General features: G+C 38.1%; 1 protein-coding gene across 1 annotated transcript; it reads left to right on the plus strand.

The window, feature by feature from the left end:
- The first annotated feature begins 400 nt into the window (after positions 1-400).
- LOC137193098 (C-type lectin domain family 4 member E-like) lies at positions 401-20356 on the plus strand. Its single transcript, XM_067604293.1, has 6 exons — positions 401-4610; positions 4712-4813; positions 12322-12450; positions 17649-17791; positions 18548-18651; positions 19193-20356. The coding sequence occupies exons 1-6, from the start codon at positions 4565-4567 to the stop codon at positions 19353-19355; spliced, it is 687 nt and encodes a 228-aa protein (XP_067460394.1). The 5' UTR covers positions 401-4564; the 3' UTR covers positions 19356-20356.
- Positions 20357-20698: the final 342 nt, after the last annotated feature.

Below are 20698 nucleotides of genomic sequence, written 5' to 3' on the forward strand. Positions count from 1 at the left end.
AAAAGATCGTCGGGCTTTCACAATGTCCTTGTGGGAGTCTTGTGAATGTATACTTTTTACCCCTGTATTGAAATGCAAACCAAAATTGATCTTCCTTATGGAGCAGAACAGAGAAAAATGCATTAGCTAAATCTATCACTGTTAAGTATTTAGCTTATGGATTACATTCATTTAACAGCGTGTGTGGGTCTGGAACGAGGGGAGCACGTGGTATTACTGCTTTATTTACTGCCTGTAAATCCTTTACCATCCTCCATCCTGTTGATGGGGCTGCCTTTTTTACGGGGAACAGGGGGCTATTGCATGCTGCATCTGGGCACTCCCTGATAACTCCTACACTTTGTAGATCTTGTATTATCGGTGCAATCCCCTCTTCCGCCTCTGTGGATACTGTCTCTGATATGGCCTGTAAGAGCCTTTTGGAGTTTTTTTAACTGGTTGTATTCCTTTAATAAGTCCTACATCAGCTGATCCTTTGGACCACAACTTTTGAGGTACACTGTTTAGGTCTAACTCTTCTTTGTCAGTGTCATGGGTTCACCATCTTAGTGACTATTTTTCATGTTGTTCACCTGCCTGATCTCTAACTCTCCTGTCATTGCAGATCCTGCCACACCCATCTGCCCTGCAATCACCTCATTCCCCTCACCTGAGTTTCCACACCCATCTCCTCACCTGGATTCCATTAGGCTCATCAGTCATTCCTTATATATACTGGTCCATATTCACATGCTCCTTGCCAGATTGTTTGCCTAGCTTTCCAGCATTTCTATATCTACCTGTTCGCTCGCCTGTTACCTGAGATCCTGCCTGTTTCCCGGTCTTGAGATTTGCCTAGTCCTTTTGAGTTGTCTGCCTGATCTGCCTGTCTGCCTGGTTTGTGACCCCTGCTTGGTTTTTTTTTTTTGGACTGATTAAAGAATATTGGACTCTGCTCCTGTCTCTGAGGATGTGCTTTTGGGTTCTGAGGTTCTGAGTCGTTACAGTCAGTTAGATTGAATCAGGCAGTGGTAAAGTCTAGGCTGGTTTCTCCACTGAGGTGAACCGCTTGTACCGTTTGTGTTACCCAGTTCAAGTGGGTACAGTACACATTTAATTTGGGTGCAAATAACACTCTCTCTCTCACCTCCTGCCACTCACAGTTTGATCTCTCTATTTTTGAAACAAACTCGCCTAAATCTTTCCACTGCATCTCTTGGGTTTGTAAACAGGAAATGTGCGGTGTCAGGCTTCCTCAATAGTTTTGCCTTTGCTTTTCGGAGGCTCACCGCGCAAGCACAGTTTCCTTTTTGGTCCCAATACAGTTCGGTGATAGTCATTTTGCAGCTGGATTCTTTAAAGAACTTTTCATGATATTCTCTGTCTTGTTCATTTTGATTTCGAAAGTACATTGTGCAATGTAACTCTTCGGGTGTGTGCACTTCAATATTTTTTATTTCAGCTGGAGGAATGCGGTCTTTTACCAATTTCATTAGCTCCTGAGTTATACTTCCTGGCCCAGTTTGAACTAAATCCAAACTGTACCAGTAATTTAACGTCAGTCCTTCGCACACAAATGTTTCTGTGTCGTCCTCTTCATCACTGTCGGTTGTTTTTAGGTTAACTCGGCAGGCTTCAGTACCAGAGCCATTTTGATCTGGTACTCCAGCTATCCCTAATTTCGTCATCAAATCTCTTCCTAAGAGCTTAACGGGACACATTTGTGATATTACCACTGAGGCATATATGTTTTTGTTTGTTTTGGGATCTTTTTATTTTAGAGGTTCAGTTAATGGTTCAATAGTCACATGTCCTGTGGCTGATCTAACCCTTAAACCGCCGTTTGGTTTTAGGGGAAAATCTGTCCCTGTTTAATTACGTCGCACAACTGTTCGGCAAGCTCCAGAATCACATAAGAATGTTATTGATTTACCGCGTACTTTTAATACTATCTATGATTTAGTCCCTTTCTGTGATAGTAAAATTTCAGCTGTTTGTAACGACAGGATTTCATCTACCTCTGTCTCCCTATCTGCTAATGTGTGTGTGTGTGTGTGTGTGTGTGTGTGTGTGTGTGTGTCGGTGTTCCGGAGCTAGTCATACAGAGTGGTTTCTTTCCTGTTCTTCTTGTCTGGGTTTCGCTCCTCCGCTCCCTCCTTTCCCCCGTCCTCCTCCTCTCTCGCCTCCTAATTTCTTTGGAGCTCTGCAGTCTTGTGCATACTGTCAAGGTTTGCCACAATTACATTTATATTTTTCATTTAGCAGATGCTTTTATCCAAAGCGACGTACATATGAGACTGATACAACACAAGCAAGGATCTAGTCAGGAGACAACAACACAAGTAAGTGCCATAAAGCTTAAGTTTGGGCCTGATAGGACGTAGATGCCAACAGGCAGTGCAACAAGGCAATGATTAGAGTACATAGAAGTATGTTTTTTTTTTGTTGTTGTTTTGGGGTTTTTTTGTTTTGGGTTTTGTTTTTTTTCTATCCTAGTGTCATCATTATCATGCAAGAATGTATCTACAACCTTTCTTTTCTTTTTCTTTGCTTCAATCATTTCTTCTGCATGGGTTGCATAATCAATGGTTCTCTGCAACCCTGCATTTTTCCAGGCAATCAGATGTTTGGCCACAAATTGGCTGATTTCTGGTCTAAATCCAATCATTTTTTAATTGCATACTGTATGGACTATCTCAGTTTCTCATTCATGTGTACAGTATGTAAGTAACCGTATACTGTACCACTTCGTGTCCTCCAAAGAAACTGAGGATCTTGTGAATGCGTCTCTCCTTCCGTGGTGTGATGTCAACCTTCGTGAAGGGGTTGTGGGGTGAGAAGGCAGGAGGTGGAGCAGTCAGCGGTGGAGGAGGAGGAGGTGGTCAAGGTTCGGGGTAAGGCGGAGGATCCAGACAGAACCCACATGGCACGTAGCTGTCATCATTCTGCCAGTCTTGTTGTCTAGCAACCCTTTCTTCTTTCTTTTCTGAAAACCAGTTCATCTGGCTCTTGCTTCTGTCAGCCATGACTTGGCCTGTAGCAGACCTTCTTTCTTTGACTTCCCCTTTTTCCCTTTTGTTCCTTCTGAAATTGCCTTTACTAATTCTTCGCAAGCTTCTACGTCTAGTTTTCCTACAATGTCATACTTTTCCTGCCATATCTTGAGATATTTAACATTATCAGGATGGAGTAGTTTCATGCGTTTGGCGTCTCTACCATATTTCTCTGCTTGTGGTTTTTTACAGCTACAACAGTTACCCATTGTAGAGGCCTCTTTTTTTCTCTTTTCTTTTTTTCTCTTTTTTTGTATGTGGTAAGGCTATTTAATTTCCTTGTTTTCCCCTTAACAGCCAACCAGTTTGTATGGAGTTCACCTGAGCAACTGGTCTGATCAGTGAAATTGTGTTCTTGTAAGGCCTTTCTCAGGTCCATTGCCTTTTGAGGACCTAACACTGAGTGCCAAAATGTTAAAAGAATTTCTTCGTAATGACCATTAAACAATAGAGACTGGAACTGAAGTATCAAAATTCAGTAGAATTTATTTTCTTGTACAAGAATGAGCGTTTCAGGATGAGATTACAAAGAAAAGATAACTTGTCTCACCCTGTCTCCAACGAATTTTATTTTCTACATCTTCCTCTTTACAAAAATAATACTGAACTTCCTTCAACCTTATCTGATGAGTCTGCTGATGTTGCAGTACAATACAGGAACAATTCATCATGATCTATGTAAAATAGTAACACACATACACAGTGCATTCATAACTTTTATAACAACCTAAAACCATTAAGACATACTTTAATGAGTAAATGAATATGCTAGAAAAGAAAGCATCAAACATGTCTGTATAAAATTCTTGTATTATCATTTTTGAAATATCATAAAAAATATAACCATATAATGTAACATTAAAAAGGAATTGATTCATTTAAAACATCTGTAGCAATCTCTCCCTCAGTGTGTGGAAAGTTTTGGCTTTTGGCCTTGCGGTTGACAGATGTGTGTGTTTGTGCAGATAGTGTTCTACCTGACCGAAGTTCCTGTTGTTTCTGAGTCTCACGTTTTACCTGCAAGACTTGTGTTTTAATGCTGTTGTTCATCGTTTGTGATGAGAAAACATCAGAGAAATAAAAAGTTTGTGCCCTGGTTTTAGCCTCTCCTGCCAGCTGCTGACAGCGCTGTCAGCTGGAGAGTCACTCACACTGGACGGTAGAGGAGGAGACGCAGAGGAATTGGTACACCTCAGTTTAGTCAACTTCACTGTATTTAACATCGGAGCTGAGAGCATCAGAACTCAGAGCAGGAAACACAGTCACTCTGCATCACACTACTGCTGTCCTCTGATTCCATCGTCAGCCAATGAGGAAACTCTGACACTCAGTCGGCCGACCAGTGGTGTAACTTCATAATGCACTCACTCACTCACTCACTCACTCACTCAACCGTGGTTATATAGGGCTGGTCTGTGGCTGGTCCAGCCAAACACTGTGACAGAGAGACAGTGTCATCTTCTGCAGTACATGTACAGCAGCCAGTGCTACACAGCTGTCCTTTTAGAAAATACCGTAGTTGCTTTTCAACAATGGAAGAAATCTATGTTGATACCAAACATTCAACAATTCAGACAGGTAAGAATATTCAGTCAGACAGAGAGGCTGACAGACTGAGCTGTGAATAGTATGTTTTAATTGTATGATTGATTGGATTCACTGGTCTTTTCTCTGTTCAGGTCCGAAGACTTCAGAGAGGAGATTTCATGGAGCTGTTCTTGTCTTTCTGGGGCTGCTGAGTGTTTTCCTGCTGGCTGGATTCATCAGCCTCGGCGTCTACTGTGAGTCTGGTTAACATTCAGAAGTTTAAGTCAGACTGAACTCATGATTATAGGAGCTGATTATTCTACTCTGAAAGATGATGTCCTGACTTTGTTCTGGTTTGCGTTGGTCTTAATTACTATTTGAATTTGTTAAGGTGTCATAAAAATACAACATTGACTACAATATACACATTTTTAAATAGATGAGATAAAAAGATTTTCCTGAGGAATGTGACTTTTTTTCAAATATTTTAACAATTCACATCTTAGAGAGAAGTAACAATTCTTTTCTCTCCAAGATGTGAATTGAGTGATTGTACAATTTGTATTTTGTCATTGTTAACTGTAAATGTACATTACCATAAATTTGTTTATTTGTTTATTATTTGTTTGTTTAATAAGTTTGTTGGCAAACTAATGAATGAATGAATGCTCCATAGTACTGTGCTAATAATAGAAAATGACCTACTGTGTGTCCGAGTTGCACCAGAGATAGAGAGAGAGATATTTAATAGACTGATTTAAAATCATGAGCGTCAGCTGTCGTCATGGGGCAAAATTAGGAAACAATTTGACTTGTGTTGATATTGTGTAATATTACATGATATGAATTTATAAGGTATTTGCTGTTTCACAGACATGTCATGACATTTCAAAGACATGCCTCATTCAGGGTTGACAGGCTTGTCCGGGACAAGTGGGTTGAGTGGAAGAGAAATTTAGTTGCTCCACTGGACAAGTTAAAGTCATTTAAAAAGAAGTGTGTCTTCATGTTATGTGCAGTGTTTCCACTACCATTGCCTTATCCCCCGCACCTCCCGAAAGAAACAAATAAAAACAAATGTAACGTATACTAGCAGCTAAATGCACGTAAATGCCGTTTAGCCACCTCTCAAATTCAGAAATAGCGTTTACGCAAACTTTAATGACTTTACAACTGTTAGCTCAGACTGGCTTCCTACTGCAGCTTGTTACTGTTAACATTGACCAACAAAGCACCATGAGCTCCTGCTACGCAGGTGTTCAAAACAAACAAACCCTCCGCGTTGAAGCTAGCAGGCAGACTGGAGCCGCTTTCATGAGACAGACGAATGAATCAGAGTTCAGAAGATCATATATGACATTAACATGTGCGGCATCAAATAATAATGTCAGACAAAAGACAACAAAGTAAGTAGTTAGAAAAGCTCTTCAATGAAACAGAAGTTTTTTAAATTGACATTAATGTTGTTTTAACTGTCCAGTTTATCTGGTGTTGCTTTACTCCTGGGACACACTAGATGCGTGAGCAGTGCGTGTACGTCGCGGAACTTCTTGCTTTTCTTGTAGGCGCCCATGTTAACAGGTTAGAGCAGCCACACTGCCCGTGTGAGACGCATCAGGCTGCTGTGTCGCTTCATCTAGAGATTTGAGGTCTTGCATATTTTCTCCGAGTGATGCGTGCGGTTCTCTGCAGAAATAGACAGGGAAAACGAGAAAGATAGGGCTGCCAGTGGCAGAAGCGCCGCAGCAGACACGCTTCCAGTGTGGACGCTGCAAGAGTGAGAGACGCAGCAGTTCAGCAACGCACACGCACTGCTGAGGTTCACGCATCCAGTGTGTTCCAGGCGTTACCCCTGAATTCCACCGGGCATGTGTGCGCCGCGTTCCGGCTCCGATGCAGAGAAGCATTTCAGAAGTGGCTCTCCGCTCTGCTGCGCTGAAGATAGGTGTCTCATCTATACTTTACGGAGGCCGCGTCAAGCAGCACAGAGCAGATCGAGCTGGGCAGGAAGTCAGACACAGAAACAGCATTCAGTATCCGGTCAGTTTTCAAAATAAAACACCCCGTGCAGACTCCTGATATTGTATATCAACAATAAATGCAATTAAAACAAATGAATAAAGAAACCATTTAACTACATAGCCTACTTAACCATAGCAGAAGCACAAAAATCAAGGAAAATGACCAAATCAACGAAAGCTGAGCAAGTTAACAAAATTGGGCAGTTTAGTTGCCCTGCTACTGCAATAATTACGGTAGCCATAAGGGACTTTATCAGCTTTGACTAGGCTGCTGTAATTACTGTAGTAGGAGTGCAACTGACTTTTAACAGTGGAAGGCTTCCCCACAGCGAAGACGCTCCGCTTCTGACACGCTCCCGGTGGAATAGGGCGCTGTGCAGAGAACGGAGCAAAACCGCGTCGGAGCCGGAACGTGGCGCACACGCGCCCAGTGGAATCGTGGGGTTACAGTAATGTTAATGTAACGTTAGCTTGATAGTTTGGAGAACTTGACTGCTGACGCATTCCCACCATGTGTAGTTTGTCCACAATTACCGTAATTAACACCACACCAGTTAAAGTTGTGCTTCATGCTCTGTCAGATTTTTAAAAGGAAGTTTTTTATATTTGTGTGAGTTAGTGAAGGAATCAGGAGAGAGGAGACAGAAGTGAGGAAGCAGGATGTAAAGTTAAAGGTGTTGAAAGAAAAATGAGGAGAAAATAAAGAACTGATTCAAGAAGGAAGAAGGTGCAACTGTTTCAAGATGTAAAGAAAAAGTAGTAGAAAAAGGAGAGAGAAAGAAAGAGAAACAAAAAAGCAGCCCAGGCGTCAGGTGATGGAGAGACTTGAACACATTCAAAGCAGGAGGCAGAAAAAACTAGTAAGGTCTAGATCAGGGGTGTCAAACTCAAATTACCTGGGGGTCGCTGGAGGCAGAGTCTGGGTGAGGCTGGGCCGCATCACGTATTCCACAAAATAAAGCTTAGCAGGCGCGGGCTAGGATAGCAGGGGCAAAAAAGGCGATTACTACCGGGTTGTTCATTACCCGCTGTGCTTTTGTTGTTGTAAACGTCGTCATAGAAACAAGTGAAACAAATGGCATCATAAAGAAATATCTTTATAATGTTTATTGTGCAAGGCATTTACTATGGAGTAAAATGTTTTGAGGAATAAATCTCTTTCCGCAAATGATTCAGTACATTCCATTCACCCAAAACATGTTTTCAAATAATTTGTCCATGAATGTCACATCATTGCAGAGCAAACGTGGAGAACATGAAGCCGGGACAGTGGGACACCATTATCCCATGGTTTGCACCTCCATGGCTGCAAACCATGGGATGCAGCCATGGAGGTGTTATTTATTGGCTTTTATTTTCTATAATAACTCCATGGATGCAGCGGGTGCTGTGAAGCTAGCGGTGTTGTCAAATCAAAAATGACGTGTGGCACAGCAGCATCAGCTGTACGGTGTTTTGTTACACTCTGTATTTATGATCTCTGTTCATGAAAACATATGTATTAACTTTTAATTCATTTCACAACATGGCATTATGTGACAGAAATATGCACAGACATTATTATCTGCCAGACTTATAAAGATGCAGATACACCTGGTTCTGTTTTTTTAATGTCACACACTGTGGAATCACATGAACGAGCCTCATTTGCTGTCACAGTGAGCCAAAAATGGATGCAAAGGTCTTTAAACCTCCGTTTGTACGTCAACAGTTGTGTCCGTTCCGCTCATCAGACCTCAGTGAGAATTACGCACAGGCTCTCCAACAGCTGATCATTACGCACGGCTGCTGTTGATATTTGAAACGACTTTACCCCTAATTCATCACATTTTTCTGCAAACCGTCACCACTGTAAAGTGTCAGTCATCATTATTAAACATCAGAAGAATGATAAATGATTTATTGATAGAGCTCGTGTTGAAACGGACTTCACAAAGTGCTTCAAAACAAAATGAAGTGATTGTTAACAGAGAGATGATGCTGAAATAAACAGAATGATGCTTTAATAAGGTTTAATAATTCACCTTTGAATTTTACTGAGAGCTGTGTAGCAAAAATAACGACATAAGCTAGCGTGAGGTTATTCACATTCTCAGCGCACATTCTTCCTGTATAAATAGCATAGTTGTTGTGAAACAGCCATATACCCCTGTGATTGGCAGGTTCGTTCAGCTCCAGCTTGTGCAATAAAGGGACCTTCCACACACAACACAGTAAAGTGCCATTCATATAAAACTCGCGGGCCACACTAACATTAAACTTTGGGGGCCACAATTGGCCTGCGGGCCGCGAGATTGAGACCCATGGTCTAGATGAATGACTGTTCTGGTAAATATTTTTAAAAACACAATCTGTTATCCAAACTAAAGGACATCCTAACAAACAAAAGTCAAAGTACAAGATTAAACCCTGCTATAAAAGGACTCACAGATCTTTAATACAGGTAACGTTACTAACACCACACAACAGCTCTATTAACATGATGTTTTCCTAAGCTGTTAAAAGGTTGTTGACCTCAGTAACTGTTGTAAACACAGCACTAAAACTAACAGATAGTTTCAGTTATTAGTCAACAAAATGCTGATTCATTGTTCATCTGACTGATTCATCTATCAGTCAAACTGTTGTCTTTAGGTTTGAGCAAATGAATTCCCCATAAGTCAGTTTTGTTATTTTGTTATATTTCAAAAACTGATCTGTATTCAGGACCATATACACCGTGTGAGAATCCAGATTTGTTTTTAAGATCAAGACTAATCGGTCCATCTATCCATCCATAAAGCCTCCATTTATTTATTTGTTGTAAATAAATATTGTTAATATTTAAAAATTAGGTAAATAAATATTGTTGATGTTTATTTACCTAATTTTTGTGCACTTGTTTCATTTCAAGGAGGGAAGTAATGGCTTCAATAAAATTCATAAATTGAATTATTCATATGTTGACACTGTTTGCTGTCAACTGTTTGTTCATTTGAATTCTGCGTTCTGCATTTGCAAACAAAATGAAAAAAGTAAATTGACAGGTGACTTTTGTGCCTGGACAAGTGAAAGGTAAATTTACTTGTCCGATGGACAAGTGCCTCAGGAGGTTAATGTCAAGCCCTGCCTCATTGAAATGACTAAAAAGCAGAGGCTTCAGAATTTGTCAAGACAGAGTGGGTCAAGGCAGGCAGGACTCAATTTTCATGAAAAAGGTAATGCAGTCAAGGCTGACTCACCTTGGTATTTTCATGGCCAGAGGGAGTAGAAAGAACCCATTATCATAAACTATCATGTACATTATAGGTAGGTTGGTTTCAGAGGTTGGTGACAGTCGTGGCTAATCACATTCACATTCACCCTTTTTGTCCAATTTAAAAGCAGGGCTCTCCCTAGGAGATAACCTCAACTCATACTCTTACCCAGGAAGATTTTCATCGGACTGTCTAATGTTTCTACAAAAAGCAGCGTATGCCATCATTTGAAATATACTATATCTGCATAAAAGTCTACACATAAGGGCTTTAAGTTGAATTTCTGGATATTGAAAATAAGATGGTCAACATGATGCACCGTTTGACTTAAAATCACAATCACCCACACACTATCCACATTTGCAGTTACAAATCCTACTGTAACGCATATAAATAAAACTAAAATTAAAAACATCATTACTATACTGTAGATTGTATTATCTTGTTGTTTTTTTTAATTATTATTATTATTTACATTTAGTTCTTTTTATTTAGATGCAGCTGTTTTCACATGCAAAAGAAATACTGGGAACAATAAAATTGCCTTTTCAATTCTACTTTCCATTAATTGGCAGCTAGATGTTAAACCACTATGTCAAGGAAAATTATGAAGATAAAAGATAACAAGCTTTTATGTGACTCACAAATACTATATAAAGTTTTCACAAATATGTACTTTTAAAAATTAGGCCAGCAGATTATTTATTATTTATTTTATTCAGAAATATGCATACTGTACTTTTTTGAATATATATATAATTGGCTATATATTATATATGTATATATATATATATGTGTGTGTGTGTGTGTGTATATACACACACACACACACAAATTATAGGCCATCTCCAGAAGAAATCGCACAGTCTATGTCTGCCTTAACCAAACTACCTATAAGCCTAATCATACTAAATCAGACATGGCGAGTCCAGTCACATCTGAATCCTAAAGTTGAAGAGACTTCTTTGAGAACCTGGAATCAGTGTTGGGGTATATGACTGAAGAGTTGGTGCCTGGCTTTGCAACTCAGCTGAAAGAGAAGCTGCACGACTACAGGAAGGGGACAAAACCCTTTGACAGCAACTTGAACAGGCTTTAGCCAGAGCAGAAGCGCACATTGAGCCACAAGCTCAATGTAATGCACCAGATGAGGGTGCTAGTGAGACTCCAGAAGAAGGAGGGAAAGCTGAGTTGAAGGGAAAGAGCGAAAGGCTAGAACAATCCCTCCGAGAATGTAATCATGAGCTCGCCACAACAATAGATCGACTTGACAGGCCTGATAACCTCCTTAAGTGGGAAGTAGAGGAAATAAAAGAACTGAAAGCTAAGGTCGGAGTCTATGCCAAATTTAGAGAAGCTGACCAATAGTACATATGAGACATACGATAGCAACCACAGATAGCCAGGGACAGAGCTAAGGTGTCCCATCAGCAACCTGAAACCAAAGAGGAAGAATTGGTAGATGTTAAAAGAGAACTACAACATTCTTTTGAATCAGGTCAAAACCAACAAGAGCCTTTTAATGAAGCTTTCCATGAGGAAAGGAAAGAGGTAAGACCCCCTAGGGGCGTTCAAGGAGGCTTGTCCTCACCACTGCTCAGTGGTGCATGAAGCCACCTGTGTGGCCCATAGAGCAAGCGCACTAGTGACTTAGGCCGGCCGGGCTTCTGGTTTAGCCCTCTGGCTAACTTGAATGGGGATAAAATAATTCAATCGTGTAGCTCTTCTAGACTTTCAAAATGTGATGGACCGAACGGATCAAATTATGAGAGTGAAACCAGTCATTTCACAGGGGTTGTGACGCTCAAAAAATGTATCCACTGATTTACAAACGTCTCTCTCACAATGTTAGTCGATGGAAAAAATCTTTTTGGGCCAGTGTGCATCATGTGATGTTGCAGTTACCTGGTTTGGCCACTATGTCAAATTTACTTCAAAGCCCAGCACTCTTCCTGTATCCAGATCTCTTTATACATCCATGGGAGCTACCAGCTTGAGTTTGCCCTGTGTGTTTCCTCCTGTATTCTCAGCCTGCTTTTCCCTCCACTCTTCCCTTCTCACCTGCCTGCATCATCTTCATTAGTCCTGCCCTTTTCCCAGAATTTTCCCAGCCTATCAGCTTCTTTTTCGTTCTTCTGTTTCATCTCTTAATTCCCCTCACTCGAGTTTCTCTGCCCATCTGCCCACCTGCACCTCATCTCCTCATTATTTCAGTTAGTATTTCAGTTCTGTGTTTCAGTTCAGTCTTGTTGGATCCTTTGTTCTGTAAAATTCTGCTCTGTTCAGTCTGGTTTTGTTCTGCTGTATTAAAGAGACTTCTTTCAGTTCGGTCTGGCTGTTTTGTCCTGTGTTTGGGTCCACCTGCTCCGCCACTCCAGCTATTTGCTTTAAAATGATACTGGAAGCTGTAATTACTGAAAATGTTAATTTTAAAAGTTTTAAAATGGTATTTGAGATAAGTGACTGAATAAACAGAAATGTGACATGTCTTTTGGTTTATTTCAGATTCCGTTGTCATAAACAACCTGACTGAGCATCTCCAGGACAGTAATAACAAGCTTTCTTCCGTGTCTGAAGAGAGAGACATGCTGCTTACCAACCTCACTGAAATAACTAAAGAGATGTCTGTACACAGTGAGTGACATCTGTGGCTATACAGTACTGCACACACATTGTAGAAGAGCACCTACAGAGAACACTATGCTGAAAATAGAAGATGATGTGGGAATCTGTCCTATTAATTATACAAATGATCTTCAATCAACAAGTTTGTTGTAACTTGATTGTAACTGTAAAATAACTTTGTGGATTCGTTCTTGTATTTACTCATCTTCAAACATTTTAAAATATTTTTTGTCATCAGGAAATTCCAAACACCGTCAACATTTAGCATGTTAGCATTCTCACCAATAATATCATGCTAACATGCTAAATGTTACTTTTGTAACACGCTACAGTAAGTTTAGCATGTTACAATGCAAAATGTGGTAACACTTGCTATGACGCCCATGATTATAATACATTATAAACATACTTGTAATGCAGTGTAATCTGGTTATAGCACTGTATAATTATAGTTCAAAGCACTCATAAATATTCATAATGCTTTATAAGAATAATCATAACACATTATGATGTATTCTATAATGACTTATAAGGCCAAGTATCATAATACTACTGACCTTTTTTTTTCATGGTGATCATAGTGTATTATAATTCTCATAGTTGTAATGCATTATAAAATGATTATAATGTCTCAGTAATCACTGTTATAACGCATTAAAATGTGATTGTGAGTTACTCTAAGAGGTCATTGTTTGCTTTAAGTCAAGTGAAAAAAATATCATTAAATCTATGCAAAAACACTCAGGACCCTATTTTAACGATCTAAGCGCACGGTCTGAAGCGCATGGTACAAGTGTATTTAGGGTCTGTCCAAATTCACTTTGGCTAGTTTAACAGCAGAAGAATGGCCGCAACGCCAGGCGTATGGAGATAGATTTGTTTCATAATGATTTGTGTGAACAGATCGCCAATCTGTGTGTAAATGTGTAATCTGTAAATATAAACACCTTCCAGAAATGCAAAAAAGATTTGTAAACTCACAAATGTTTTGCAAATATAAAACGGATTTGCAAATACACAAACAAATTCAACAAATAAAAAAATCTGTGAATACATTAAATTAATTTGTAAATTCATGAAAAGCCTTAGTGAATATCTTCCTAACATTTACAACTTTTCAACAGGCGTTTGTGAGCTCAGTTTTTATTTGTGAATCGAAAAAAAATTTGTGGATCTCAGTTTTACATGTGTGGATTTGCTTTTTACACACACAGAGTTTTGAAACAAATTTTCCGCTGGTCTGAATGAAAATCCACACATATCACTCAGCCATTTTCGGATAGCGCGTGATCGCCTGCTGACGACGTCATTTCCGCATTTCAAAGTAAGAGCACGCAGTCTTTCTATGAGCTTTTTTTTTTTTTTTTTAATAATCAGCGATAAGTATAGTGCATTTATTGTGTGAAAGCGCACAATCTGGACCCTGCCTCCCTACAAGGTTTTAATTGCTGAAAGTATGGAAACCTGATCACTGTAATCTCAAATGTTAAAGATTGTTTGTTAAATATTGTCCATAAATTAAAACATTAATTTTAATCATATAGAAAATCATCATACACAGTTGTCAGGACTTGATCAGCTCTCCGAGGTGCTGATCCTGCTGCTGGCAGCAGCTAAGAGCTGTGCACCATTCTTTCCTTCTTTAGATTAATCATTGTTTTCACTTAATTTATTTCCCCATGTGTTCCTCATGTCCTCATGTATTGATGAGCAGGAAATCCATGTCTGATCCGTTGTTGAAATCCGTTTGCTGGGTCTTGACACACACCGTCAACCTGACAGGTTTGTTTAAATACCTCCGTGTATTGCCAAGATATGGTCAAATAATTAGACAATTTCGTCCGTCATTACTGCAATTAATTAATTCTGATAAATATTAGCACTAAACATTATGACATGTATTTTTTTAAAATATGTTAATGTACACAATAATATTCTTTCACATTGTAATCCTTTAATCTTTGCATGTTTGGGCGCTGCTGTGTGTCTGTGTGTGTATGCGCGTTGTTCACCTGCCTATGTAGGCATATTACTGTCTTGATAATGCGCCTTAAAAATAACAGTGAAATACTGCACCATCGACCTCTGACCAGGTTTTGTTGCTCAATAACGAAGTCGATTTCTGCTGCTTCAAGATAGCAATGCACCAACAATGCGCCCGACCACACCTCATTTTAAGACCAACACGCCCATGGGCACTGAGATGGGCACAAGTGGTAGTGCTATTTAAACTACGTGGGTGCTTAAACTAGCAAAGACACTTGCGTCGTGCTTGGTGCCACTTTTCTCCACTTTGCACCAGGTTTAGATAGGGCCCAAAATGTTGTAAATTTAATTTGTTCAACGAGTCATAACACACAATGAAGTGAGTACTCCCATTTGACAATGAACAACTGAATGATGGACATTTACAATTCACTAATGTAAGTGAGAAATACTGCCTACACTCATAATTTGAAAATTAGCTATATTGGCTCAAAAAAACAAGTAACTTTGACTCAGAAAAATATATCACATAGAATAATATTGCTGTATTGTATTATATTTAGACTTGGTCCTCAAAATGAGTTGAAGTGAATGAGGAGCCTGACACCTGGGAGGAATGGTGGTGTTGACAGCAGATGACAGGGACAGTAGTGGACACTAGCTTATTAGTAGATGACTTTAGACAGAGGTAAGACTGCTGATTTTTGACAAGTTCTACTAAAGTGAAATATCCCTTTTTAAAGGATGAGACTTACCAAGTGTTAACACCAGTGCTATTTTTTTTAAGGAGTCACCTCTGTTGATCAAACATTTACATAAAAGTAAAGTATACAGCTACAGGTAAAGTAGAATTGTTTCAGGTATTGTCTATCACTTGAGTCAATTTAGTGAGTTTTTTGGGGAAACATTACATTAGTCAAATGTAAATGTCCATCATTCAGTTGTTCATCATCAAAAAGTTGTCACATCGGAGTACTCAATTTTTGTTATGACCCTTTACACAAATAAATGAATTTTGCAATGTTTTGTGTTCTTGCATAGATTTAATGATATTTTTCACTTAAAGCAAACAATGACCACTTATAGTGACTTATAACCAGCGTGTAATGTATTATATCTGCCCATACCTCGAGAATTTCATTACTTCACTTAAAACACCCAATGACCACCTAGAGTAACCTATAATCACATTTTAATGCATTATAAAATGATTTTAATGTATTACAACTATGAGAATTATAAAACACTATGATCCTTGCAAAAAATGTCAGCGTGTGACCAGCAATGAAGTATTATGATACTTGGCGTTATAAGTCATTATAAAATGCTTTATAATGTGTTATGATTATTGTTATAAAGCATTATGAATATTTGAGTGCTTATAACATAATTATACAGCTATAAGCAGATTATAATGCATTATAAATATGTTTATAATACATTATAAACATGGGTGTAAAAGAAGTGTTACTCAAATAGTTATGTGTATCACATGTAATTAACTTTGTTCAACCCTGAAAATTGCCACTAAAATGATCCTGAAACAAATGTTTCCACATCACTCTGAGGTAATTCATCACTTGACCAGGATTAGCTTCCAAACTACTTGTGATGTCATAAATCATGCTGGTAAACTCAGATTTAAGGTGAGAAGGTGAGCACAGAGAGACTTTCCCCTTCAGATGATGAATGTGAAAACAAACTGCACATACATCATTCAGAACAGTAAAGCACAGACAGTACAGTTAGTACAGTAGACGTCTAGAAAAGTTTTACTTTTTAACCAAATATACAAAAGATCTGACTTCAAAGTGAACATAAAGTGGCTTGTATATCATTAGTTATATCATAAGTTCAAGCACCTTATTTGATCTAAGTCATCAGGACATAAGTAGTGAAGTATCCTACTTCAGTATCTCGGAATTAACTACTTACTTAACTATTTGTGTTTTAAGACAGCATCCCCAAATGTTAAGGTGCCTTTCAGGTTGTCATATTTTTGGTCTGTAGCCAAAAATCACATAACAAATTATGCTGATTGAAAACTAGTTTTTATGGAAGATCAATATGTTGTGTATCAATATGTTATGTACAATAACAAAACTATGATTGTAGTGGGAAGGACAACATTTTTTCTTACATTTAATATATGTTAAGAAATAGCTAAGATATTTTTATTTTATTAAAAACAAGGAATTACTGATCTAGTGTATACTTTTATTGAAGAAGGATGTTTTCTCTTCCACTGGTCCAACATTACTCAGAAGTACTTCAGACAATCTCTGGTTGTCTTATTCAAAACAAAGCACTCACAAGTCCAGTTTTAGAGACCTGCACCTGACTTGACCTGTTAATGTAACATGAAACCTGACCTATAATCAACAGACTACACACTCAGTTAACAACACTTTATTTGTTACTTTCACATGACCAAAAGACAAGTCAGGTTAGCCTTAACTAGGATAAACAGATGTTTGCTTAATAACACAAAGATCCCTGGTTTAATTGTAGGCTGATTTAAAGTTTTATAAAAGGATTAAAGGATTGATGATTTTTTGAGCTACCTGGTGCAAAACTCTGACTCAAATGTAATGTTAGTGGTGGTATTACATGAATTTTTGTTGATTCAAATTTTACTTTCATCTGCTGGTGTGAAAGCTGAGCTTTGTGAGATCCTTGTATGATGATTTAAAGCATGTTGTGATTGGCCACTCGTGATTTGCCACTCGCTTTGGAAAAACTGCTGAGAATGGTTTCAAAGCATTTTATACATTCAAAGGGAGGCATCTGCTGGCCAAACCTTGGTATTGAGCTCATGATCCAACAGTGAGTCAAACTAGCTGTCAAAGAAAGTGAGCGGGAGATTTTGAGATTTGAGATTTTTATAAACCCATATGTGTTTATTTCTGTGGTGTCATCCGGTATTAGTATCCCACCTCAAAATCTGACATGGAGACACAGAAAGAATGAGCTGAAATCAACAGTTTGTTCCATTATCTTCAAATAAAAACTGATGTCATCAAAATAATTTGAAAGATGCAATAATCACAAAAATTGTATTCATACATTCAACTGCAGCTAAAAATCAGCACCAAAAATGCTCCATAGTTGGCAGAATATCAACAAGTCAACTCTAGTGACATGTTATGTTGTTTTAACCCTCATACTTTGGAAACAGACAGACTTGATTCTTGTCTAATTTCTAATGTTGTGTGTTACAGAGAAAACTTGTCCTGCGGGATGGAGGATGTTCGGCTGTTCCTGTTATTTCCTCTCCAGTGAGTCTGGTTCCTGGTCAAGAGGCAGACAGGACTGCAGAGAGAAAGGAGCAGATCTGGTGGTTATAGACAGCACTGAAGAACAGGTACAGAGTGTTTGTTTCTATGCTTGTAAAGAAACTGTACCTAATTGCAATCTTCCTGTACCTTGAAAAAAGCTAAAATACTTATTTATTTATTTTTATGGATCATTGGTGTCCAACACCTTGACAACAATAATTCAAATGATTTGAATGAACTTGTGCTGCTCTGTAGCATGTTTTGCTGGTATTCTTAAGTTTGCACATTTGCCTTAAAATCAAAGTATTTCATTTCATCTTTAGCAAGCTAGCTAACATTCTTTTAACCTTTCACGGTGTTTTAATCAAATTCCAGAAGCAGTCACTCATACACTGTAAGTATTTAATCAGTACAGATCTGTGTATCAGTTTAAGAAAAAACATGATGATATCTGGCAACAGATGGCTATTTAAAGACCACAGCAAAAGCTGTGGCAGTGTCAATAGTTTTTTGTTTTTTTTTCTTTAGTTTATTTGTTTGTATAAATAACAAGACACAAAAACCCATAATACATTAAAAGAGTAAAGAAGGACTGTGCAGATGAGATTCTAAAAGAAAAAAAAAACAAAAGGGCACGTCAAAAAAGTTTTTTAAAAAAATCTAAAATTTAAGTTTATCAAAGAAGAAAAAAATATTATTTTATTATTAGTATATTTCAATAATAATAATAGTTAAATTCATTATTATCAATTATGTTCAGAGTAATCCTATGTAAACTGCATATTGTTGTTCAAACAACAATATAAATAATATGACTTTTTTCCCTTCTTTATTGAAAACAGACATTCTTGTCTACCTTCACTGAGGTAGAAACTTGGATTGGTTTGACTGACAGAGACGAAGAGGGAACCTGGAAATGGATTGATGGAACACCACTGACTTTAAGGTTTGGCTTCAGTTGGTTGTTTATTGACAACATACACAAACACTGCTGTATATTAGAGGTTGGTGATATGTATTAAATCTTCTATCACAGACAATGTGAGGTGACTGGCAGTTCCAGGTTGGTCTGAAGCTTTTCTGGTTAAATCGTCAGTGCAAAATGATAATGATGAGAAAAAATCAAACCAAACTACCATTTCATGGTGCATCTGAGACGGAGTTTCTGGTCCACAGTCAAGTTTTACACTTCACCAACTGTACAGTACTGTAACTGATGACCAGAACACTATGGGGGTGTTTATTTATACAGGAGGCTCCTTTGTTGCTATTTCATGACTGCAAATTTATATTTAGGAAAAATACTATAGTGAACCTGCAGCCCCGTTCAATTTGCTACTCTATAGCTCAAAACTATACTAAGGCACATCATGCAAGATAGAGGAAATTCCATTAATGTGATGTTTGTGAAGAAATATTATTTGTGTGAAGGACTGTGTTCATGTCAGAGATTAAGTGTCATGATTCTCTTGTTCACTGACCTGTAGTTACTGGGAGACAAATGAGCCTAATAATGGAAATGGAAATCCGCAGTTGGGTGAAGAGGACTGTGTACATATCAGGACTGGCAAGAGTACTGAAGACAACTGGAATGATCGGTCGTGTGGTTTTCTTACGCGGTGGATCTGTGAGAAAAATGCTGGTGTATAATATGTAAAAATGCTTTTTCAAAGAAAACTATGATTTTGCAAAAGGCAAATCAGTTTGTATGTGTGTGAATTTAAAACTTTTCTCTGCTGTGCTGATGACCTTTTGCTTCTGTTCTGCCTTTTTAAAGAGATTTCTATAAATTAGATGTTTACAGCTTTTGCCAGAAGAGCTTCATTAACCAATTTCCAATGTTTCAAACAACTAAAAGAAGCAGACAGATAAAACAAAACCAAACCTCTGCAAAATGCAACAGATTCATAAAAACCTTTATTTTGATTAATGTCTTAGCTAAAGATTTCATGATAGTTGAAAGTTGCAAAAAGCCTGATTGAGACCATTTCTTATGACATCCTTCATATCATAATTAAACAATGTAATATAGATTTTGTGTAATTATGTCTTACTATATCATCAAATGACGCTTTCCTGAAAATAATTTTTAAATGAAGTGTGTTCAGCAGCTGACAGATCTCTTTAGCAGAGGCCATCAGTGTTTTTGAATTTTACTTGATAATTAGTGGTTTCACTCAGGAAACACTTGCTGTTGTGAGAAAATTATCAAATTATTTTAGATGAAATGTAAACCAAAACTATTCAACAGATGAGTCAATATAAAGTCAGTCAATTACAACATATAAGCACTGTACTGGAGTCAGACGTTTGTCATGATGTCCTTTGTAATGCTGGTAGCTGATACTGGTTGTGGCTTTTTATGTAATTATGAAAACAGTTAAAATCTTTTTAAATAATTAATTTTTTTCAGTGTTTGTTTCTTTTATCATTAATTGTGCAGAAAAACCCTGTTCTACTGGGATGTGAGAGGTCAGATACAGATGGGGATTTCATTCATTCAAAACTGAACTTGGTTAAAAGATGATCTGTCTTTTCACCACACTCTCATGCTGTATTCAACAGGCACTAAGTGAAGAAAACAACTCTAACAATGAAACAGAACATCCTGTATCTCAATCTAGACAATCTACTGGATGAGATCTGAGACTGTCTTCACCAGAAAAATAAAAGCACTGGTTGTTTGTACAAGTGACTTGAGGAAGAGTTCAGGTGGACAGGTGGGTCAGCAAACCATGTGGCTTTGACATGAGAGACAGCTGTTCTTTTGTTTACTTAACTAAAACTACTTGGTTGGAGTTGAGGAAGGATTGTCTTCATGGTTCAAAGTAACCAACGTTGACTGTTAGACAGGACCGTTTGTACACCTACCATCCATCACAACCTCCACCTCCAAGCATTAAGGTTCCCCAGAACTGTCTTTTGTGTCTATAGACCAGCTGCATGTGGACTTAATTGTCAAATGTAATATTGGGCTTTATGACACAATGTAG

Source organism: Thunnus thynnus, chromosome 11, assembly GCF_963924715.1.
Source record: "Thunnus thynnus chromosome 11, fThuThy2.1, whole genome shotgun sequence".
NCBI classification, from domain to species: Eukaryota; Metazoa; Chordata; class Actinopteri; order Scombriformes; family Scombridae; genus Thunnus; species Thunnus thynnus.